The 24028-nt window shown below is 51.8% G+C and overlaps 1 protein-coding gene across 2 annotated transcripts in view; it reads left to right on the forward strand.

The window, feature by feature from the left end:
- Positions 1 to 23823, forward strand: part of OSBPL2 (oxysterol binding protein like 2) — a 36516-nt gene extending 12693 nt beyond the window's left edge. Inside the window, exons 2-14 of one of the 2 annotated variants that reach the window (XM_055433842.2) lie at positions 5885 to 6055; positions 9490 to 9634; positions 11545 to 11620; positions 11769 to 11903; positions 12512 to 12609; positions 14861 to 15043; positions 16595 to 16702; positions 17471 to 17560; positions 18900 to 19023; positions 20257 to 20385; positions 21594 to 21717; positions 22278 to 22368; positions 22597 to 23823. In XM_055433842.2, the coding sequence (XP_055289817.1) occupies positions 6019 to 6055; positions 9490 to 9634; positions 11545 to 11620; positions 11769 to 11903; positions 12512 to 12609; positions 14861 to 15043; positions 16595 to 16702; positions 17471 to 17560; positions 18900 to 19023; positions 20257 to 20385; positions 21594 to 21717; positions 22278 to 22368; positions 22597 to 22699 (1443 nt within the window). In that variant the 5' untranslated portion in view covers positions 5885 to 6018 and the 3' untranslated portion in view covers positions 22700 to 23823. The remainder of the gene's footprint in view (positions 1 to 5884; positions 6056 to 9489; positions 9635 to 11544; positions 11621 to 11768; positions 11904 to 12511; positions 12610 to 14860; positions 15044 to 16594; positions 16703 to 17470; positions 17561 to 18899; positions 19024 to 20256; positions 20386 to 21593; positions 21718 to 22277; positions 22369 to 22596) is intronic. The other variant, XM_055433852.2, reaches the window with a different exon arrangement.
- Positions 23824 to 24028: the final 205 nt, after the last annotated feature.

Genomic DNA, 24028 nt, shown 5'->3' on the forward strand with positions numbered 1-24028 from the left:
GGTCTGTTTTTCTAAGAAAATGTAAAGATGGGTTTGTAAGACTTGAGTGCGGGTATTTGTATATGTGGTGGTGGACAGTCCACATTTGGAGCTGGGTCCTGGGAGTGTGGGGCAGCACTCTGGGGGTGGGCACCTGGAAGGGTAGGCACCTTGTGGGGACCTGAAAGCAGTGGGGCGCCCTGGCTGCTGTCCCTTGACGGGACCTGGAGGGAGTGCTCACTGTGGGGCTTGAGGAGGGGCTGCAGATGGGGAGCCCCTGGATGCCCGCAAAGATGTCCAGCGCAAGCTTACTTTTCTGCCTTTTTCTCTGGACTTTGAAAAGGAAGCAGCTGATTTGGAAAAAGAAGGTCCTTTCCTGAAACCCTGTCTTCTCTGAGGCCCAGTAGACACACCGGGAAGGAGGCTTTCTGCTCCCTGCCCACCTTAGGGTCCCTCCATGAGTGTGGGCTGGGTTTTGGGCAAGGACCACCTTGGGATCAGAGGCCACTCAGCAGGGGACTGAGTATGGAGGGTCCCACAGCCATAACGCTTCTGAGAGAGGTCAGGTGGGCGGCCAAATTGAGGTGGGACCAAGGATGCCCTGCCCCCATGCCCCCATGCCCCTGGGGCCCCACTCTTCCTGCCCCGGCACCCCCCAAACCCAGGAGAGGCCTTCCCCGGGGGCTGTCCCTCCCAGGCATGCCCTCTGTCCTGAAGGAGGTAGATCACTGCCATCTTATGTTGATCCCATAGTGGTGGTTGGTTTCTCCTGGCACGGTGAAGACCATACAAGGTGTGTGGCTTTTAGGATGACCCCCCCAGGCATGGCCTGGATGCTGGGCGAGATTAACTGGGTACCTGGCAGGTGTTTGCAGGTCTGAGGCGGCTGCGAGGCTTCTGGCCTTGACTTGTGGAGCCTCCTACACGGGGCTTGGGTGGTGGTTGGACCACAGATGTGCGTGGCAGGGTCACAGGGCTGCAGCCATGTCATGGTCCCAGCTATTGGCTCAGCTCCTGTCCTCAGTGTTTGTCCAGCCTGACATCGTACTTTAAGCCTGACCTTCATTTTAAAGACTTTCCATGAGTTTTGACTGATTTAACATTGGGACTTTTGTCATGGGCAAGGAAGCATATAAAAAGAAAATACCGTGGCTTTGAACATGCCTTCTATTATGGGAGATATTAAAGGTACAGAGAAGCAGGCAGCACAGTGCTGTGGTCCCCTGTGAGCCTGTCTCCATACCCAGCAGTTCACCCGCTCCTGGCCCATCTCATCCCCTTAACCACCCCGCCCTCTCCCCAAGTCATTTTGAAGAAACTCCCAGACGTGCTGTCGTTCTGTCCGATGCATTTCAGTGCATAGCTCTAAAAGATAAGAGCAATTTAAAAGATGCAGTTATGACATCTGTGCCTTTGAGTATCTTTTGGGGGATGTGAAGAAGCTGAAGTTGAACGGTTCTGTGAAGACCTACAAGACCTTTTAGAACTGACACCCAAAAAAGATGTCCTTTACATTATAGGGGACTGGAATGCAAAAGTAGGAAGTCAAGAAACACCTAGAGTAACAGGCAAATTTGGCCTTGGAGTGCAGAATGAAGCAGGGCAAAGGCTAATAGAGTTTTGCCAAGAGAACACACTGGTCATAGCAAACACCGTCTTCCAAAAACATAAGAGAAAACTCTACACATGGACATCACCAGATGGCCAACTCTGAAATCAGTTTGATTATATTCTTTGCAGCCAAAGATGGAGAAGCTCTGTATAGTCAGCAAAAACAAGACTGGGAGCTGACTGTGGCTCAGATCATGAACTCCTTATTGCCAAATTCAGACTTAAATTGAAGAATGTGGGGAAAACCACTAGACCATTCAGGTATGACCTAAACCAAATCCCTTATGATTATATAGTGGATGTGAGAAATAGATTTAAGGGACTAGATCTGATAGAGTGCCTGATGAACTATGGACGGAGGTTCATGACATTGTACAGGAGACAGGGAGCAAGACCATCCCCAAGAAAAAGAAATGCAAAAAAGCAAAATGACTGTCTGAGGAGGCCTTACAAATAGCTGTGAAAAGAAGAGAAGCGTAAAGCAAAGGAGAAAAGAAAAGATATACCCATTTGAATGCAGAGTTCCAAAGAATAGCAAGGAGAGATAAGAAAGCCTTCCTCGGCAATCAGTGCAAAGAAATAGAGGAAAATAATAGAATGGGAAAGACTAGAGATCTCTTCAAGAAAATTAGAGATACCAAGGGAACATTTCATGCAAAGATGGGCTCAACAAAGGACAGAAATGGTATGGACCTAACAGAAGCAGAAGATATTAAGAAGAGGTGGCAAGAATACACAGAAGAACTGTACAAAAAAGATCTTCACGACCCAGATAATCATGATGGTGTGATCACTCATCTAGAGCCAGTCATCCTGGAATGTGAAGGCAAGTGGGCCTTATGAAGCATCACTACAAACAAAGCTAGTGGAGGTGATAGAATTCCAGTTGAGCTATTTCAAATCCTGAAAGATGATGCTGTGAAAGTGCTGCACTCGATATGCCAGCAAATTTGGAAAACTCAGCAGTGGCCAGGACTGGAATAGGTCAGTTTTCATTCCAATCCCAAAGAAAGGCAATACTAAACAATGCTCAAACTACTGCACAATTGCACTTATCTCACACGCTAGCAAAGTAATGCTCAAAATTCTCCAAGCCAGGCTTTAGCAATATGTGAACCTTGAACTTCCAGTTCAGACTGGTTTCAGAAAAGGCAGAGGAACTAGAGATCAAATTACCAACATCCTTGGGATCATCAAAAAAGCAAGAGAGTTCCAGAAAAAACATCTATTTCTGCTTTATTGACTATGCCAAAGCCTTTGTGTGGATTACAGTAAACTGTGGAACATTCTGAAAGAGATGGGAATACCAGACCACCTGACCTGCCTCTTGAGAAACCTGTATGCAGATCAGGAAGCAACAGTTAGAACTGAACATGGAACAACAGACTGGTTCCAAACAGGAAAAGGAGTACGTCAAGGCTGTATATTGTCGCCATGCTTATTTAACTTATATGCAGAGTACATCATGAGAAATGCTGGGCTGGAAGAAGCACAAGCTGGAATCAAGATTGCTGGGAGAAATATCAATAACCTCAGATATGCAGATGACACTACCCTTATGGCAGAAAGTGAAGAACTACAGAGCCTCTTGATGAAAGTGAAAGAGGAGAGTGAAAAAGTTGGCTTAAAGCTCAACATTCAGAAAACTAAGATCGTGGCATCCGGTCCCATCACTTCATGGCAAATAGATGGGGAAATAGTGGAAACAGTGGCTGTTTTCTGGGCTTCAAAATCACTGCAGATGATAACTGTAGCCATGAAATTAAAAGACACTTACTCCTTGGAAGGAAAGTTATGACCAACCTAGAGTGCTGTCTACAGCACATTAAAAAGCAGAGACATTACTTTGTCAACAAAGGTCCGTCTAGTCAAGGCTATTGTTTTTCCAGTAGTCATGTATGGATGTGAGAGTTGGACTGTAAAGAAAGCTGAGTGTCAAAGAATTGATGCCTTTGAACTGTGGTGTTGGAGAAGACTCTTGAGAGTCCTTTGGACTGCAAGGAGATCCAACCAGTCCATCCTCAAGAAGATCAGTCCTGGGTGTTCCTTGGTAGGACTGATGTTGAAGCTGAAACTCCAATACTTGGGCCACCTGATGCGAAGAGCTAACTCATTTGAAAAGACCCTGATGCTGGGAAAGATTGAGGGCAGGCGGAGAAGGGGACAACAGAGGATGAGATGGTTGGATGGCATCTCCAACTCAATAGACATGAGTTTGGCTAGACTCCAGGAGTTGCTGATGGACAGGGAGGCCTGGCGTGCAGCAGTCCATGGTGTCGCAAAGAGTCAGACATGCCTGAGTGACTAAATTGAACTGAACTAGGGGGTGTAATTAACATACAGTACATTGCAGGTATTTATTTATTTTTATTTTTGGCCACGCTGCACAGCTTGTAGGATCTTAGTTCCTCCAGCAGGGTTCAAACCTGCACCCTCAGCCATGCAAGGAGTCGTAACCACTGGACCACTAGGAGTTCCCTAAATTGCACATATTGAAAGTGTACAATAAGTTCATCTGTCTATACCCATGAAACTGTCATCTCACTAGAGATAGGGAAGTGTCCTTTTACCTGCCACTTTATGTGTGTGTGATTTATTGGTTGGAGAAGCTGGGTTTCACCCTGTATACTTGCCCAGGGTCTGGATTTTGCCCACAGTGTCCCTTTGGTGGAGTTCGGCATGTTCCTGTCTTCTCTGTGTTCCTTAGGTTGGTAGTTAAGGTTGGAGGAGGGTCCATTCTGTTAGCAGGACCCCCGAGGAGGAGGCAGGTAGCGCATGTGGGTCTGTGATGGCACGGCCACGGGTGGCCAGCTCTCAGACTGGGGAATTCGTCAGGGTTGCACACCGAATGGATATAGCCCAGTCCTTCATGGATCAGCAGGAACACCTCTAAAAAGTGGGACAGAGAGCCTGCACAGGAAGGCAACTCAAAGGCTTGATGCTTTCCTGCATGTCCTAGTTTTCAGAAGAACATGTTGGCGTCATCCATCCAGTGGTGACCAGTTGATTTCTTTTTCAGCATCTCGGTGAACCCAGGGACTTAAATGTGTGAGGTGACTACTCTGGCTCTTCTCAGGGCTCACAGGAACCTGCTGTCGCAGTGGAGCCTCTGCAGGTTCGTCTGAGCCTTTGACCTGACTCAAGTAGTCTTGCCAGCTTCCTGCTGTCTCTAGAGGGACCCCAGTTCTGGGCTCAGCCGTTTCTCCTCCAGGGAACCCTGGTTCCGCTTCATGGCTTCTGGAGCCCGAGTGTGATGCTGGATATTGTAGATTGGGCCTGTCACATCAGAGAAGAGTCAGAAGTGAGCAATAACTTCTCTAATTTGCCAAAAGGAAAACAGAACCAGCATGGATGACTGAGTGAGGCTTTGAATGGGTGTTTCCTGAAGCTGCCCAGGTGTGGTTCTGTCTGCAGGTTAGGAAGGTGGGGAAGGAAAAGAAACTCTGAAAGAGCTTCTTGCGGGCAGGAAGGATGGAAAACCCAATCCCAGTTGGTTGTATGACATAGATGCTCATCTGTGCTCAGGATGGAGCTGGAGATGAACACTTCGGAGGTGACACCAGGTGCCATGTGGCCGCTCCAAGGACTGGGGACCACCTGTTCCTTTGGAGCTACTCTCAGAACTGGAGGGGAGTGCTCAGTCCTGTGCCCGCCTCACACAGTGAATGAACCATGGGTCTCTGCTGATTTTCCTAGAACGTCAAACCTGTGGGGACCGTCTCTTGCCATTGATGAAACACTGTGCTTCATAAGGGAGAAGTTAATATGCATGAGTTCTAAAATATTGAGCTAAAATAATTTTGAGAAAATTTAAGTTGATCACAGTTTATGCTGAGGACAGTGAACTTACACAGCAGTCTTAATTCTCCAGAATTGAAAATTGGTTTCAGGTTGATGTGCAATAAATGTTTTAACATAACTTTGCATTATTTATAACCACTTGTTCTAGCTTCTGGTGAAGATATGCAGTGGCAAAGGTGTGTTGGGGCCTTGATGTGTGGACACCTCACTTTCACTAATTGGCCTTTTGAACTGTCTACGTGACCCCAGATTAGTCATTTCAGTGCTGCTTATACAGCTGTGGACAGTGGCTTTTAAAGTAACTTCAGATAGTGGTGCCCACTGATGGACAGAGATGTGACTGTTTCTTCTTGTGTGAGGTCATTCCTTTTACTTCTTTGCTCAGATGTAATCAAGATGAACTCACGGATAGTGAATGGGCATTTTTAAATGTTTCTAAACTATACAACCTCTGAAAGCTAAATACACCAAAAAAAATTTTTTTCCCCCGTAGGTCTCCAGTGCCTATTGGATTTTTACCTTAAAAAGTTCACAGCGTGAAATTTCTTGCACTGTCGATGTAGATTCAGTACAATGATTGAGTAGAGGACCCTCCGGATCAGGCGGCGGGCGCCTGGCTGCTGCAGGATGAACGGAGAGGAGGAGTTCTTCGATGCCGTCACAGGTGAGCAGAGGGGGTGCCAGTGCAGAGGCCAGGCCGTGAGCACGAAGCCCTCAGACCCAGCCTGGGGGGCGTGAGGATGCCGGGGAGAGCCACGCGGAGAGAAGGGTGACGTGTTCCCAGGAAGAGCACTTGTCCTGGCCCAGATTTGGAGGAAAACATCCACTTCGGACCACAGGAGATAACGTGAAAGGGCAACTGTGTGTTTCAGTCTTTGAAAGGGTTGCCCTGGGGTGTAAATATTTTTATTTGGCTCCTGAATGAGATGGTCAGCATCCTTATGTTGTTTATAATGATCAAAACCATACTGTCCTATCTTATAACTATCTTGTTTTGCACCACTTAAAGTCTACCAAGGAATAGTAGATTATCTGCTTCCACAGCAACTCTTGCTGTGTTAAAAGTTCAGTTCTAAAAAAAAAAAGTTCAGTTCTGTTTCGCTTTTCAAACACCATTGTGAACGCTGGTACCCAGGCTAGTGGGGTGGCGTGTATGGTGGGGTGGGTGTTCTGTGTGTGTGTGAGTGACTGGGGTGGCAGGGCGTGGGGAGCCGGGGAGGCCAGGCTGGGTCAGGCCACATTTGCTTAGAGCAGCCCCTCCTCCTGTCACCTCCTGAGGCGGCTCCAAACTCAAGTTCAAGATGTCCCCCCTGCCCTCCACTCACTTGTCAGCACTGGGAGCATCACTTTGCTTTTCTTGCTGAGGGTTCTTTTTGGTGGAGACGGACTTCAGGGAACTCTTCCAGTCTGTAGCCTGCTCTTGGACGTGGGGACATAGAAACAGTGGCTCTAAAATGTTACTGCCGCCAGGTTCTTCAGTGATAATCTCCCCAGTGCTATAAGAGGGGCCCTACCATGGTTGGTACCGAGAGAGCGTGGTGCCCAGCACGACAGGAGGCTCTTGCCTGGTGGTGGTCGCTGTCCCCAGACACCTGTGCTGTCCCTGCCGGGACACCTGGAGCCCTGGTGGAGCCCTGCCCCACGCTGCCTGTGTTCATTGCCCATACGTCTCCCAAGGGAAGGGCTGAAGCAGTTGAGGGCCAGCAGTCCCAGGTGATCCACTTACTCTCGTCCGAAGCCCCAGGATGAACTGGCATTGTGCTCCCCTCGCTGTTCTCAGAGGCTGAACCACTGAGTCATCTCCCGAGATTTCATAGCTGTTATGCTCCCTGTAGACATGTTGTCTGCTCAGCCACCCGCTCATCAGTGATTGTTAGCAGCTGAATTTCACCTAGTGGTTGGTTGTCGGGGAATCACGCCCTCGGTCTGCCTGGCCCTGGCAGGGGGACCACGTCTGAAACCAAAAGAGCCCGACCTCAGTGAGGCCCTCTCACCCAGGAGCCTCCTGGAGGTGCCGTCTTACTGGGACCAGTATAACTGGCTCTCCTGAAGGGCTTGCCCCGGAGAGGCCCTGAGCTGTGTGGGGTGCCATGTGTGTATGACTCCATCCCTGCCTCTCCACACGGCAGGACCTTCACAAGTCCCTGAGATGGAGGTAGAGGAAGCAGGTGTCTCGGTGAAACACCTTTGGTTTCACTGAACCAAACTGTCCTTTGGTTCCCAAACAAGCAACTGGAAGATGAAAAATCTGAAGTCTCCCAATGCAATGAAATGTCCAGTGAGTACTTCCCTGTCTTAGAGTCGGTCTTACTTTGTGACTAGTTTAAAACATATTTAAACCCAGCAGTTTCTGAATGGATGACTTCAATGGGCAGTTATTCCCTCTAAGAATCAGTACCTTTCAATTTGAAAGGTCTTAAATAAAGCACATGAGAATATGTACAGATGAAGGGCTGTAAAAAGTCAGACTGACCTGTCGAAGATGGGTATCTCTAAGTGATCAGATTATAGATGCTTTCAGCTTGCTCCTCGGCTGTTTTGTATTTTCTCTTTGTGTAATAACAAGAAACGTTGTGTATTAAGTATTAAGATGATTAAGCTGTTTTGGAGCATCGGCTTCACCAGAGACGAGACTTCAGGCACTTGTGAGGGAGAAGCTGCCTTGTTTTCTGGGGCCCACCCCAGGGCTGTGATCTAAACGAACTTTCTACTTAACAGTGGCCTAGATTCTCAGCCCTGAGGGATACAGGGATAACTGTGCGCTCAGCATCCCTAAGCTGGGACCGTTTCAGGGTATGTTTAGACCCACGTTTATGCTGGGGATCAGCAGGTGTCACTTTGGGGATGGTTAGCAAAAACTACAGGTGACAGGCTATTTCAGAAGGTATTGATTATTTTTAATTCTATCCTTTCAAATTCATTGTGTCATCGCTACTACATTTCAGTGCTACTACATTTTGTGGATCTGTCAATAGAGAAGAATGTGAAAGAATGTTTTCATTCTTTCAGTTACACTGGTCCCAGTAAGACGGCACCTCCAGGAGGCTCCTGGGTGAGAGGGCCTCCCTGAGGTCGGGCTCTTTTGGTTGCAGATGTGGTCCCTCTGCCAGGGCCAAGCAGACCGAGGGTGTGATTCCCCGACAACCAGCCGCTAGGTGGAATTTTTGCATTTTCTCAAGGAAGCTTATCAGTGGCAAGGTGGTTTACGTTTTGTGTGTGGCAGCAGCCACCCGGGTCTTTCACGCTGGGCCCCACTTTCCACTCAGAAATGAGGGGCTGTTTACAGGAGCCCACCCTTTGCTCCTCGTGGGCTCATTGCTGGGGGTCAGCAGTCAGAAGCCCCTGCTCCTGACTAACCTGGCAGCCACAGCTCCCTCCAGGCTTGCCCTGGAGTGGAACTTGCATGTTTCGGGGCCGAACTGGCTGCGAAAAAGGAAACACACTTCCCTTGTCCCTGGTCACTGGTCACTTCGGAAAAAACCTTCCTGGTGGAGAAGACCCAGAGGTCTGCCTGGGGTTGTGATCTTCTTCCTCAGGGAATAGACGGGCCAGGAGACGGCTGCCTGTGTTTCACATTAGCCCTCATGGGTCATTTTCCCCAAGTTTCCTGTGTATCGTGTACTCTCTGGGTTCACATCCATCATCCACAGGTTGGGTTATTTGGCTAGGTTCTGCCGATGCGGTGGCGCGGTGCTTGGTCTTAGAAATACTACAGCAGATACATGTTTCAGAACATGACGCAGAGTTTGACCTCAAACGTGGACAGAGGAGGAGGGTATTGTGGCCTGAGTTAGGTGTGACCACTCCAGAGGACATGAGTCATTGATGACCACGGCGGGAAACCGTCCTCGTGCCCTGGGGCCGCCCCACGTGGAAAGGACCATGGAGTGTGCAATGTGGGTGGCAGGGTGGGGTCCTCCTTGGGGAGCCCCCAGGAGCAGTCCTCTTACTCCACCTCCGTCTGCAGCTTTTGGCAAGTGGAGTTAGTTACTCTGACTGTGTCCATTAGAAACACTTTAGAGCTTCAGGTTTTCTGCATTCAGTGAGACTCCTTAGAGGTGAAGTCCTGCCACGTCACCCTCTGCTTGTCTCACGCAGGCTTTGACTCTGATAACTCTTCCGGGGAATTTTCAGAGGCGAATCAGAGACTCACTGGCGTGATTCATGTGGACACCAGCAAAAGTAATGGGATCGGAAAAGCTGGGGACGGGCCTGCTCAGGAGAATGGGATCCAGAAGCACAGGTAGGCTGTCCCGCGGGTGTGTCTCAGCGTCTCCCAGCACACCTGTACCCCCTGCCCGAGATGGGCTGCGGTGAGTCCGGCGTCGCTGGGCCAGTCCAGGGCCCGCTCAGCCAGCCTCGGGGCCTGCGGACCAGTGACGGTGCTTCCTCAGCTTGCTTGACGCGCCCATAAGCTGACGGCGCGGCTGCGCCTGCTCCGGGGCGCGGGGCGGGGCTCCCGGCGGCCCTGGTGTGTGCACACAGTCTGCCCTTGCTGTTACCAGACCATCCTGCTGCCTTCATGCAGATCTGCCTGCGTTCTCTTTCCACACACTGACCTCTGCCCCCTGGGAGTTTTGAGGGTTGTTTGGTGCAGCGAGACCGCATTCCGTTCTCTCTCCACCACCACTGGGTTCTCATGTGAGCAGACTCCAGTGACAGTGACCCGAGTTCACCAACAGAAGGGAGGACTCAGGTGGGACAGACAAGAAGCAGGTGGAGCCCCTGGGATGGTGGCAGTGGCCTCCATCCACCCAGGGAGCCCACCTTCTCCCCAGCCTCCGCCTTGCACTGGACCCAGCAGGAGGATCCTGAGCTGCCAGAGCACCTCCTGCCTGCTCTCACGGCCTGAGCTCAGCCATCAGCCCCCCGATCCCCCTTACCCCAGAATCTGGCTCAAGCTGACCCTGGTGCTTCAACCCCCTTCCTCCCGTATCAGTCCCCCAGCCTGACTTGCTGACCTCTGGAGACGTCTCTTGGATGCCTTCAGCTCTGCCAGCTCCTGTGTCCCGGCCTGTCCCTCCCACACTGGGCCTCCTGTGGGCACCTCCTGTGCCTGCTTCTTGCCCACATTTTACCCTTTCTGGACAGGTCTGATCCTGTACCTCCCCCTTAAAGCTCCCAGGTGGTACACACGGCCCTGAGTGAGGGTGCCAGCAGCCCTTTCTCCAGTGTGTGTGTTTAGACTGTGAACTGTAAGGGTCTCCTCTAAGGATGACACCTGCACCTGTGCCTCTCTCCAGGGGCAGCCCTGCCCATTGTCAGAGGTGCCAGCCTCGTGGGGTCCTTGGTGCCCCGGCTTTTCCCTCGTTAGGGCTCTGTCTGCTCCGTGCCCCAGCCCTGGGCCCTCTTCTCCATCTCGTCAGCTCCTGCCCTCCTGTCTACATGCAGGGCCACCCTTGGGCCTTGCCCACCCTCCTCATGGCCCCTCATAGCCAGGGCCTGTCATGTCGTGGCCACGCAGGACCTCAGGAAAGACAAGCACAGGCTTCAGAGGGGTTTAAGAGCTGGTTTCTGAGATGTTTTCTGAGTGGGACTGCTTCCTGTCTGACCTCTGTCCATGGTCCTGCAGCTGCTCCTGGCTGCTGGCGCCTGGCTGCCCCGGGGTGGGGTTGCTGCGATCTGACTCCCCAGCTCCATGGGGGAAAGTTGTCCGTGTGGCTGTGGTCATTTCCCAGGAGGCCCTCCAGTATTTGGTGCAGAAAGCTTTCTCTGGGACTTCCGCAGCAGCCTGATCCTTTTTTCCTGCACTAGCGAGCCAGCGTGCTGCTACTGCTGCTAAGTCGCTTCAGTCGTGTCCGGCTCTGTGCGACCCCATAGATGGCAGCCGACCAGGCTCCACCTTCCCTGGGATTCTCCAGGCAGGAACACTGGACTGGGCTGCCATTTCCTTCTCCAGTGTGTGAAAGTGAAAAGTGAAAGTGAAGTTGCTCAGTCGTGCAACCCCACGGACTGCAGCCCACCAGGCTCCTCTGTCCATGCGATTTTCTAGGCAGGAGTACTGGAGTGGCTTGCCATTGCCTCCTCCGGGCGAGCCAGCATAGAGAAACACTAATGCTTAGAAAAGGTGAAAGACAAGGGCCACTGAGCAGACCCACCCACTGTAAGTGACACATTGTTGAAACACGTGTTGCTCTGGTTGCTCCTCTGCAGGACATCTCTGCCTGCCCCAATGTTTACCAGAAGCGACTTCAGCGTGTGGAGCATATTGAAGAAGTGCATCGGCTTGGTAAGTTCAGACAGCCAGACTTCCCACGGGGCCTCCACCATCTTGTCCGGTGCAGGCGGCTGTGACTCCAAGAAGCAGTGCTCGGAGCAGGGGCGGGTGTGGGGAGAGCCTGCTGCTAATGGAGCGGGTCCTCTCCGGCCCCTGCTAGGAGCTGTCCAAGATCACGATGCCCATAGCCTTCAATGAGCCCCTGAGTTTCCTGCAGCGGATCACAGAGTACATGGAACATGTGTACCTAATTCACAGAGCCTCCCGCCAGCCTCAGTCCCTGGAAAGGATGCAGGTGGGTGGCAAGCTCACTTCGGGGGGCACCTGGCACTGTGCTTGGTTGCGTGCACACCCTAGCAGTTAAGAATGTGACTTGATCTGACTGGCCACATCGGGGCAGGGACCCAGGCCCTTAGCAGTGGTACGTCTGGGAGCAGGGCTGGAGCAGCTCACACTGACTTTGGGGAGCTATCCTGCCCAACGGCCTAGGCATTTGCCACAGGCACATTCTTCACAGGTGTGGTCTTGGCCTCCTGTCGGTTGGGCCTGCGGGGCTGCAGTGGGGTGTGGGGCTGGCAGTTGGCCCCTCTTGGGTCCTTTCAGCACCACCGTCCCATGCAAGTGTGTGCATGTGCGTGCATGTGTGTGTGTGTGCACACATGTGATAGACAGCCTGCAGGGCAGGCCCCAACTGGGGTGGGAGATGGCAGAGTTCCTGCTTTCTGTGGCTTTGAGGAAGTAGTGGGTGATAAACAGCATTTCCCCGGAAGTTCTGTGGTTTCACATGCGTTATCAGCGGGAGACTGAGAAGTCACCCCGAGTGCGTGTCTGGGCGCCACCCCAGCCCTCGGCTCACGCGTCCTCATGGTCGCCACCCCATCACTGGCCTGTGGTTTCTTCCAGTCTGTGGCGGCCTTTGCGGTTTCGGCTGTGGCTTCTCAGTGGGAGAGGACTGGCAAGCCCTTCAACCCGCTCCTGGGGGAGACGTATGAGCTCATCAGGTAAGGGGACGGGGCCCTCGTGGTGTCTTGAGCACAGGACTCTGGTGACGGATGAGGAGGGTGCTTGTGCCACATGGATGTCTCCAGGCGGCTGAATTGAGGGGCTTCCTGCAGGTGGAAAAATGGTTCACTTTAGAGAGGTGTTGTGTTAATGGCATAACAGAACCTTTGTGAGCAACTGAATCGAAAACTGAAGGCTGCGTTATTTTCAGGTGGGGAGCGGGGATGGCCGGAGTGTGTGGTTTAGGTCAGGTTCAGGAACAGAGGGGATGGCGGGGTGGAGGGCTGCTGGGTGCTTGTGTGTGGGCATGTCTGCGTGGCCTACTGTAATTTGCAGCATCTTTATAAAACAGTGTGTATTGTGTGACTAATCTTGGATTCAAAGAACCACAAACTTCTGGCTGTAGTTCTTGGGTCCTTCTGTGCATCTGTGTTGTTAATGGCTGAGTCTTTCCAGTGGTGAGTAGATGATGCTGGGGTGTGGGGATGAGAGGCAGCTGAGAACGGGCCCTTCAGATGTGTCAGAGTTTACAGTGTGTGCGGAGGTGTGTGTGTCAGCACTGCTTTCAGACCGTCCGGGGCGGAGTTGTCATCTTAGTGATGCAGGCAGCCAGCACGTACATCTCTTCCCAGGTGGGGAGGCAGCATTCATGCCAGTTTCAGATTCCACTGTTTCTGGTTCGTCCTGGATGGCTCAGCAGCAGCCCCTCCGCGCACCGGGCCTGTGTGGGGGTCCTCCTGGGTTTTAGTGTGCTTTAGAGGCTGGCTGGCACTGGGTGCTGGAGGACCCCTTCTCCACATCTCATTTTATTCGAGAAAGCCAGATGAGTTAGGAGAAAGCATGCTGTGTGCTGCCAGGGGCCTTGTAAACATCAGGAGTGCAGCAGGTGGTCTGGGGCTGTGGCAGATCACAGCAAGAGGGACCATAAGGCACAGCCCTCTCCTTTGAGAAACAGGGAAGCTGAAGCCCAGGCAGGAGAAGGCTGGCCCGAGGGTCAGTCTCAGGGGGACACTTGTATCTGGAATTCGTGTAGATGTTTCTTAGATATTCCTCCTGAGCAAGAGCCTCCTCCCTCTGGTCAGCATACTCTAGTCCAGTATTAGAGATTCTGCCCTTATGTAGCTATTAGATAGTTTTTGGCATTTGTGCATATTAAAAGCATCATTGAAATATCAGAAAAGAGAAATCAAAGCATAGTACATTAAGAGTTCCAGACAACAGAAAGTAAGCAGGGGAATTAAAAGCATGCAAGCCCTCCAAGGTGCTGAATGTAGTGACAGCCCAGTGTCCGTGTCTTTCAGAGCACAGTTCAGGCTGAGCCAGCCTCACAGACCGGTAGGGAGCACTGACAAACACTCTACATTCGTTTCAGGCCGCAGCTTCCCAGTCACGCTTCCGGTGTCTGCCGCGTGCCACGCGTGTGAGATGGCCACCTTCCTGTTTGGGCAATGTAACTAAACTGGCCACTCACCAGTATCATTTTGTCCCTAGAGCTTGCTCATGGATAACTAAAAATAACGCTTTCTGCTCTTAGACAAGTATTCATTTTGTAAATTACATACCTTGGTAGGCAACCTTTTAAAATCTAATTTTTCAACTTTCCTTCCTCTGTAATGATTGGAAATTCTGATTCCAGTTAAGTTAGTAATTATGTGGTTGAGCTTTTATAATTTTTAATGACTGTAGCTGTAGGTGTATTCAGAGTTCTGGAACAATTAAAAACTGACATTTTTATTGAAAAAGAGTGTACTAAAAATCCTGTTTCCTGGCCAGGAATATCTTAGGGTATAAGACATTTCATCACAAACATCCTGGGAGCCTTGAAAGGAGGCTGGACAGTCCTACTCTGGGTTTACTGGGCAGTGGGCGTCCCTCGAGAACTCAGGGGACAGTTTGCTGTCAGGCCTCTGAGTCGCTGGTCCTAAGAGCACCGGGGTGGGCAGGGGTCAGGGCAGGAGGCCTCTCCGCACAGTTGCTTGTTTTGTGTGTTGATGATGACCCCGGGGGCACAATATATGTGTGTGTGTGTGTGGTCAACATTAGGCCAAGTGTGACATTGGAGAGCCGTGTTGGATGTTTCTGCCACGTGTCCCAGCACCCCTCCCAGATGTGGAGGTCAGGGGCTCTTGAGCTGTGGGCTTCCCTGGGGAGGGGGGTGCTGGGACGACTTTATGGGCTTTGCTGTCACTCACAAGGCCCTTTGGCTGTCTCTCCCACCCCTTCCTTTCTTTTCCTCATTTTTGCTTCCAGGGAAGACTTAGGGTTCAGATTCATATCCGAGCAGGTCAGCCACCACCCCCCGATCAGTGCATTCTACTCAGAGGGCCTTCACCAGGACTTCCTGTTTCATGGCTCCATCTATCCGAAGCTCAAGTTCTGGGGGAAGAGCGTGGAAGCAGAGCCCCGTGGCACCATCACACTGGAGCTGCTCAAGTGAGTGGGGAGCTGTGCGGTGCAGGGGCCATGGTGTTCTGTCAGGCAGGCAGCCTTGCAGCACAGGACCCTCTTCCAGGGGGCCTGGAGGCCTCGCTGGGGCAGTGGTTCCTGGGTCAGGGGGTGTGCTCCTTACAGGATTGGGTTGGGTCCTGTTTTTTCTCCCCTGGTCTCTGCAGTTCAGTCCCTGGTCACAGTCATCATCCCCTGCTGTGTGACAGCCCAGCTCAGAGCCTGTAACGATCCTGTTCGCACGTGGTGTTGAGGGTGATGTGGGGGCTCTGTTGGGGTTCTGTGCTGGTGCAGCTGGGGTGCGGGCTGGACAAACACCTGAAGACAACCAGGCAGAGCCTCCACACTCTCTTCCCTGGCCACTGGCGGAGACCTGGGTTACTTGCCTCCCCCCTGCTCTGTACAGCTGTGCAGCTGGACACTGGCACCCCCCCAGATCTATGGACCGAGGAGGGGTGCCCCAGGATAGAAGTGTCCTTTACCACCTGACCTCAGAAGTGACCACAACCTACGTGCACGTGCTGTGGTCACACAGACCAGCCGTGGTCGAGGGTCTGACCTCCAGGAGGGAAGGAGAATGGAGGGGCCGTCTTCAAGGATGCCTGCATACCTTTAAATCGATTTAAATCCAGACATGCCCAATCTGAGGTTGATCAGAGACCCTCTAGGCAGAAACCGAGTCTCTAGCAAGCCCCCTGGCACTGCAAACCCGTTGTGGACGGTCCAGGGCAAGGGGCAGAGCTGGCTCCCTGAAGCACAAGCCTTGCTGCCTGCAGCTCCGTGGGAGCTTTGGATGTCATTTGTGTTTCCTGTGAGCGCCCTCTGGCCAGAGGAGCGTGGTCTCCCCAGTCTCTACTCCAGACCCCTGCATCTCGGCGCAGACCAGGGCAGCCCCTTCTGGTTGCCTGCTCTTGGCTTTCTAGGGTGGGGCACCGGCAACTGCAGAGTTGCAAGCCTTGCCAATGAATGCTTTGGGTTCCCAAGACATTCAAGAAGTTCCCGATGTTCCTCGTGAAATGCTTATGCCCTGGGCCAGTTTTTGTCCTCAGCCGTGGCTCTGACACAGCCTCCCTTGAGTCTGGTCCTCCACTCCCCGCCTGTTGGTGAGGTTTCTTTTCTCCTTAGGGAAGCCCAGCTGGGGAGCAAGAGGCCTGACTGATGGGAAATGAATTTGCACCCCAGGACCCACCCCGCCTCATGTCGGCCCCAGAAGGCCAGGGCCCAGGCTCACTAGGGACCTCTTGGTTCCTGCAGGGCAGGGTGGGGATCGGTAGGGGTCTGTTCTGTTGATAACTTCACAGGAAACCTCTTGCCTTTGTCGCAGCCTTTTATTGCTGATTAACTTGTCTCCACACTTAAATAGAAAGCTTTGTTGATACTACAAAGGACATTTCAAACGAATGCTAAAGACGTAGCCCCTGCTCGGGAGTTCAAAGCTGTGCTATGCCTTTCTGCGGCTTTCAGTCAATTATGGTGTGATTTTGTCTGGGACTTGGCTTCTGGGGTCACGCGGTGTCTCTGCTCTCTGGCGTATTTCAGACATAAGGAGGCATACACCTGGACCAACCCTACGTGCTGTGTCCACAACGTGATTATCGGCAAGCTCTGGATAGAGCAGTATGGGACAGTGGAGATTTTAAACCACAGGTAACGGGCCCAGTGCTGAGACGCTGCGAGTCAGGGTGGCGATGGGGCGCCCAGAGCACTGGCCGCTGGCGTTCAGCTGTGTATTCATGCAGCCCTCAGCTCCCCGGGGCCCTCCCTGGTCCCCAGTGCGCTCGGCTTCCAGATGGGCCTTACTGGCCGCGAGACACCACATGTGGCACAGTTGGATCTGGTTCTGGTCGGCACTGGTCAAAGTCACCGTTGTGCTCCGTGTTGTTATTTCTGTGTTTTTAGTCACAATGGTTGAATTAGTTTGAAGTTTTAAACTACACTCAACAATGGTGTGATTTCCTGGTGAAAGCAGTGACCACTGTCCAGTCTGTCAGGCCTTATTCCTGGAAGTTCATGGCTGGTTTGCTTTGTTTTTTAACAGCTTTGTTAAGATATAATTTACACGTCATAAAATCCAGCCATTTAAAGTAGACATGTAAATGATTTTTAGTAAATCTACCGAATTGTGTAACCATCAGCACCAGAGCTGAAGTACTTGAAGCTTCCTGTCCCCTGGAGAGGTCCCTGGGCCGTCCGTGCAGTCCTGATGCTGCCCCGCCCTGGGGGGCCTCTCATACGGGCTCTCACTTGCTCCCCTCTCTCCCTTGCTGTCTCCCCATCTTCCCCTCACTCTCGAGGTCTCTCCCTCTCTATGTCCCCCACCATCTCTCTCTCCTTCTCTCTTTCCCTACCCACTCGATTCGCCTTTTCTGGGCATTTCCCATCCACAACAGAAGCCTGTGTTTGTCTTCCCTGCAGGACTGGAGATAAGTGTGTGCTTCACTTTAAGCCGTGTGGACTGTTTGGGAAAGAACTTCACAAAGTGGAGGGGTACATTCAAGACAAAAGGTAGATCCCCGCGCAGGTCGGGTCACAGGTGCCCAGTTGGTGCACGCATCTTCTGCAGAAGTCACGGTTTTAGAATCTGACCTCATGTTTTGCTCTGTCTGCTGGGCTCAGTATGGTTGTCAGGCAAAACCCAAACACTCGTTTACGGGCATCCCTTCCCAAATGATTTTTTTGTTTCTGTTGGGAAATCTGGGACTTGTTCAAGTTTCTGTGAGCAGAGAAATGACCAGTAGTATTTTAACAAGTTTGGGGGATTCTTCCCCACTTTGGGTTAGTTACACTATGTGTTGGGCCTCAGTTTCTCTCTCTCTTTTTTTCCATCAAGTAACTTGGACCACATAACAGCCATAAGATTCCTTTCAGCTCCTAAAATATGTACATTTTCAGGTAGAAATAGTTCCTAGTGGCTGCTTTTGCTCTATCCCACTCTGTTGGGTGTCAGACGTTCACATGTTCAAATCCCTTAGGTACCTTTAGGCTTAGAACTCTGATCACTTCGCCCCTTGAAATCTGTTGGGACTTGGTGTGTAGCCTCATAGGACAGCAGTGTTGTTAGGGGGACTGGCATTGACCAGCCCTGCGGAGTTGGCCCAGAGAGAGCCTGAGGTCAGCCGGCTCACAGACACGGGCTGCAGCAGTGGACACCCACTGTACCAGCCCAGCTCCAAGTTTCTGGTTTTCCATTCCAAATTGGGCAGAGAGGACCGGCCATGTGTCCCTGCCTGCCACCCTCCAGGCCCATCCTCTGAGGCACAGGTGCCCTCCCAGCATGGCCCTTGGCTGCCAGCACGGCCTTCCAGGAGCACATGGTCTACTCCCTGCTTGCCCAGGAAGATGTGGGAAAGAACTCGGCACAGCGTGCATTGTTCCTTGGGAATCAGGCAGAGCGCCCTCTCGGGGCTGTGGGTGGACAGTGATGGGGGTCTGACTCCAGGTTACGGAGCTGAAGAGGCAGTGGCAGCTGAATGTGGGGAGGGTTGTTCATAGGACACGTAGAGAAGGGGCTGCAGGACACATGGTACTTAAAGGTGTAGGGTATTTAAAAAATGACAGTCAGGCTCACGGGGTGTTACGCTACACACTTGTTCTCACCCCATCTGCCTCCCACAGCCCTTCAGGTTCTTGTACCCTTGTTTTCTCTTTCCTGCTTAGTCTAAAAGCTGTGAGTGGCGATACTGAATTGGAACTTTCTGTCTGCATGTTTGCACCAGCAGTATCCTAGGGTTTACAAGAAGACTGACAATGAGGATTGGTTCTGGGTCAAGTTAGGGTGCTGCACATCTGGATAAATGGTTGATGATCACTATTACTTGCTTTTAAAAATTCCCTTTCCTTCCAGCAAAAAGAAGCTCTTCATGATCTATGGCAAGTGGACAGAGTGCTTGTGGGGCATAGACCCTGTCGCATACGAGTCCTTCAGGAAGCAGGAGAGGAGAGGGGACTCCCTGCGGAAGACGAAACCGGTATGGGGCTGCCGTGGGGGAGTCCCCAGCGAGGGTGAAGGGGCCTGGCTGGGTAGTGCCTTTGTGGTCCAGCTGGAGGGGGTGGATTACAGAATCTGTCTCTCAGAGCAAAGGTGCTTGTCCACCTGATTCTGGATGGCCGGGTGCTGGGGTGCCTCTACCCACCCCCCTGCCTGGCAGAATCAGAGGGTGCCTCCATTTCCTTCTGGATATTTCTTGATAACCTCCCCGCACCTTGTTAGCTGAGACCCAGTAGACAAGCAAGTGGATGTCCTTTCTGCATTTCCAGTTCTGAGTATTGGTGATAAAACCCAGTACTGATTATCTTAAGGCTAGCTCTTCTTGAGCCTAAAACTAGAGGCAATAGATCAAAAGAGGTGTCACTTTTTTCTAGATGATAGATTAGAATGTACCAAACCCGAGGTGTTCAATATCTGTTTAACAGAATATTCAACTTCTGCTGAGATTGTTAGTGTTTATTGTTTTGTTTTTGGCCAAGCCATGAGGCATGTGGCATCTGGGAACTTAGTTCCCTGACCAGGGGTCACACCTGTGCCCCCTATAGGGGAAGCTCAGAGTCTTAGCCACTGGACTGCCTGGGACGTCCCTGTTGGTGTTTTATATTGTAATATTTCACAGGTGCTATTAGACATCTTTTCTAAAAATACTCCTTTAAAAAAAAATGTAAAGTTCCACTTGAAGACCATAGCGCAGATATTAAATGTTTGCTGACATGTTTAGTGGTTTGCTTGGCCGTGTTGCCCCTCAGGGTGATGTCACAAGGAGGGAGCCTTTCATGGGGGTGCAAACCACTGCTCTGTGTCTTCACTTAGCTTCTGGCGCCACACCATGTAACCCGCGGGCAGGGAAGACTGCCAGGCTGTGCTTGTAATTAAGTATCTCCCTCACAGCTAACTGAAAGCCACTCTTCTCCAGGTCCCACTGCTTTTGAAAAGGAAGTAGCAGTTGTACTTTTCTATTGAGATGTGACCCCAAGTGAGGGCTTAGAGACGCTGAGAAACCCTGAAGTCACCACGTGCGCAGAAGGGCAGCCTGTGGGGAGTGGACCACTTGGGGGTGCCCTTGGCTGTCTGGGAGGTCCAGGCAGTCCCATCCAGTCACGCTCAGGAGGCCACACGGGCCCCTCTACCAGGAGTGTGGTACCTGCTGCCCTCTCGGGGGCTTGGGAGGGTCTGCCAGGGCTCCGGGGGCAGTGGGTGCTGTGTCTTTCAGGACGACGGCCCCGAGAAGGCTGATGGCGATGTGGCAGACACTGTGCCCGAGTCTCAGGAGACGGTGCAGGTCATTCCAGGCAGCAAGCTACTCTGGAGAGTCAATACCCGGCCCCCCAACTCCGCTCAGGTCTGTGCCCCCGGCCCTAGCCAGACTCCCAGCCATCCTGTCACCCCGGGGCTCCCTGCCCTCCAAGCCCTATGACCCCCACCCATCAGCACTCAGCTCAGGCATCCACACACACCTCAGGACCCGGTTACACTGCGAATCCTCAGGGTCTATGCCGACTGTGTCTGACCAAAAGGATTTCCAAACCAGTTTCGAGAGATTATTTTTCTGACTTGTCAATTTAAGTCCTTAAATGAATTTTGAAATTTGTTTTGGAAAATTGCACTTATAATTTTGTTGCCTATGATAAAAATTATTATATTACATGCAGTAATGTTTAATATATAAAATAATTATATGATAAATATATATTAGATTTCATTTTAATGTATTATAAATTTTATATTATTTATATATAAAATATATATACAGTGTACCATACATTTTTAAAAATTTTTTGTCACATCCTTTAAGCAAAGCCACAGACTGTGCAAAATAAAGGAAACAAACATTCAGTGATAAATAGATTATCTCATCACAGCCACTACTGCAGCTTCAGTGGAATACAAATTACAAGATAATAGAGAAAAAGCTTCTGTTTAAAAATCATACACACACACACACAAAACCAGTAAAAACTAGAAATCACACCCATTTCTTTGGTTCAGTGAACGTTTACTGGGTTGGAGTAGGTGGTTCCAGGTCCCTGGGAGTAGAGCCCGAGGATAGATGGGCAGGGACCCGGGCCCCACACAGCAGAGTGACCGGTCTGATGGGCTGGAGGTGGGCCTCCTGGGGACGCGGGTACATGGAGCAAGAACTAGGGAGCCAGGGCCATTGGCCGTAGGGCTGCATTCGGGCAGGGGAACGGCCAGGGTCCAATCTCCTCTCTTACTGTGCATGACATGGGGAACCCTGGGGTCATTTGAGGGACCAGGGACCCCTCCAGCCACTGGTGGAGATAGGCTTCGGGGTCAGAGCAGAAGGGGCCGGAGGGAGTCAAGTCCCCAGGTCTGGGTGTTAGGAGGCAGCAGACCCCACCTCAAAGGGGTTGAGATAGAGATTCCTCTTGGACCCCTGGGGCGTGAGGAGACAGACGTGCAGGTCAGATGTCACAGTGAGAGTCTGGGTGCCTCCTGTGGGGGTAGAGAGGATGAGCCCCCTAGGAGACCCAGGAAAGTGTGGGAAAGAGTATCATTTATAGTAATGACTCTGTGCCTGCCCCCCAGATGTACAACTTCACCAGCTTCACGGTGAGTCTCAATGAACTGGAGACGGGCATGGAGAAGATCCTGGCCCCCACTGACTGCCGGCTACGCCCCGACATCCGAGGCATGGAGAACGGCAACATGGGTGCGTGTTCGCATAGGGGGCTGACTGGGCCCCCAGCCCTGGTCACGCGGGTGGTGTGGGAAAGGAACGCATCCCCGTTAACTGAACACACGTCACATCTCGACGTGCTTCTCAAACCATCTGTGGAGAAGAGTTGTAAAGCTTCTAGTTTGCTGCAGGCCACTTTTATAAATAAAATAAGATTAAGTTACTAGAAAAATGAAATGAAAGAGAATATATACAAAATATTATACAAGTCCCCGATTTTCTTACTAGGTTCAACAGATAGTAAGGTTACATTTCAGAAGTTGTTATTTGAAAGTCTCTGGTGTGGAGGGTCCCCCCCAATGCCTGTCCTACCCTATGGCCCCTCTGTGGGCCGCTGGCCACCCTGGGGTCTGGGCCTGGCTGTGGGCTTGTGTCTGGGTCTGGTTTCCCACACACTACTGCCTATGGGTCTCTGTGTGTGACTTCCCACCTGGGGTTGGGTGGGGGGGGGTGGGGGGTGTCCTTCATCCAGTTTCTCAGCCTCACCTCTGCCTGTCGCCCTGGTCCCTGACCTGTCCCGTGCTTGCATCTAGATCTGGCAAGCCAGGAGAAGGAGCGGCTGGAGGAGAAGCAGAGGGAGGCCCGGAGGGAGCGGGCCCGGGAGGAGGCTGAGTGGCAGACGCGGTGAGGCACCCGGCGGCCACGGGGATGGGGCGGGGGAGGCACAGACCCACCCACCTGGGGGCAGTGAGGAGGGGCTGAGCAGAAGCTACCCCGCGTCCCATGAGACGGTGGCTTGCAGCCTGGGCTGCACGTGAGATGGCATGTAAGGTGACGGTGCTAACTGGAGGGGCCACGATCCCAAGTGGAGGAAAGTCCACCGGCCTCCTGACCACCCGCTCTGTGTCACAGGTGGTTTCACCGAGGCAGTAACCCGTACACTGGGACCCCCGACTGGCTGTACACGGGGGGCTACTTCGAGCGGGATTTCTCAGGCTGCCCCGACATCTACTGAGAGGCCGGACCTCCCCCCAGACCCAGAGACCTGGAGGCTGGACTCCGTCAAGCGGCTGCTCTGAGCTTCCGCCACGGCAGAAACCAGCTTTTCTCATGACTGTTCATGGAGATCGCACCGTCCCTGGTTGAGGATTTAATTCTAATTAACTTTGGATTGCCAAACATTTTACTACTGTTGCAGCCTCTTCATAAAACTTCCCTTGGGATCATCATGTTTCCATTAAGGTTTGAGAAGGAACAGTCTTTACAGTTCCCTTTATGTGACAGGACGAGCTGGGCTGGCGTAGAGTACAGCACCCTCTTCATTACAGAAAGTTATAAATAAAGGAAGTAATGGGAAGGGTCCATATTCCTCCTCGTATTGCAGCGGCAAAGGGTTTCTGAAAGTATTTTAAATCTGAACCAGTAACAGGAAAAGATGGATCTTGAGAAAAGTCCCACCAGGAGCCTTACGCAGGCCAGGAATTGCTTTCTAGATCACGGTAACCCAGAAGTGGAGGTTTTCAAAGCAGCCGATTGAATGAAATGAAAAGTTGTCAGAGTTTGTATTTTTTATCAGTCTTCGATAATGTAAAGATTACTTTGAAAATATTTAAGTTCAAACTACTTGAATAATACTTTGCTGAAGAGCAAGATAGGCATTAATCACCACTTTACACTGTCCAAAATGAAGCATTACCATGACAACGAGGGTGGCCAGAAACTCTTGACGAGTAGTTCCCAGATGGCTCCTAGCCCTCTGGTCCCTGGGTCTCCCCCTCGCTGCAGGCCACGCCCTCACACAGAGTGAGTCCTGCACGCACGACAGGCGACCTGTCCCTGCAGCACTCGTGTTCCTGTCATGCATGTGTGACCCGCCTCGGGGGTGTCCTCACCGCTCTGCGTGTCCACCTCCGCACACACCTACACCCTGTGCTGTTTACTTTCTGTAGAGATGCCAACACCACCGGCCGAGGCAGAGCTCTTTGAATGGAAGACAATCTGCCGTGTGCACACATGCACAAGTGCATACATGCACACACACGCAGCTGTACACAGTGTGGGTTCTCAGCAAGAGGGTGTCAGCATTGTGTGTCCTGGCTTCAAACCCACATTTGTAATTAAAACACTTTTAAAAGTGAACCCTTGTGCTGAAGGCTTGATTCTGTAGCTTTGGAAACTGGAGGCGTGATGCCAGGGTCGAGTTCCAGGGCATCTGCCTGGCGGGACCCAAGCTGGGTCCCTGGAACGTGCAGAGGCCCCCAGACCACACAGAGGCACCAAGCATGTGTGGTCTCAGAGTTCTGCAGAGAGGAGGTGCTGACACACCTGGTCATTAGCATCGGGA

This window comes from Moschus berezovskii, chromosome 15 (genome assembly GCF_049115385.1).
Source record: "Moschus berezovskii isolate FMDL1 chromosome 15, NW_MosBer_1.0, whole genome shotgun sequence".
NCBI classification, from domain to species: domain Eukaryota; kingdom Metazoa; phylum Chordata; class Mammalia; order Artiodactyla; family Moschidae; genus Moschus; species Moschus berezovskii.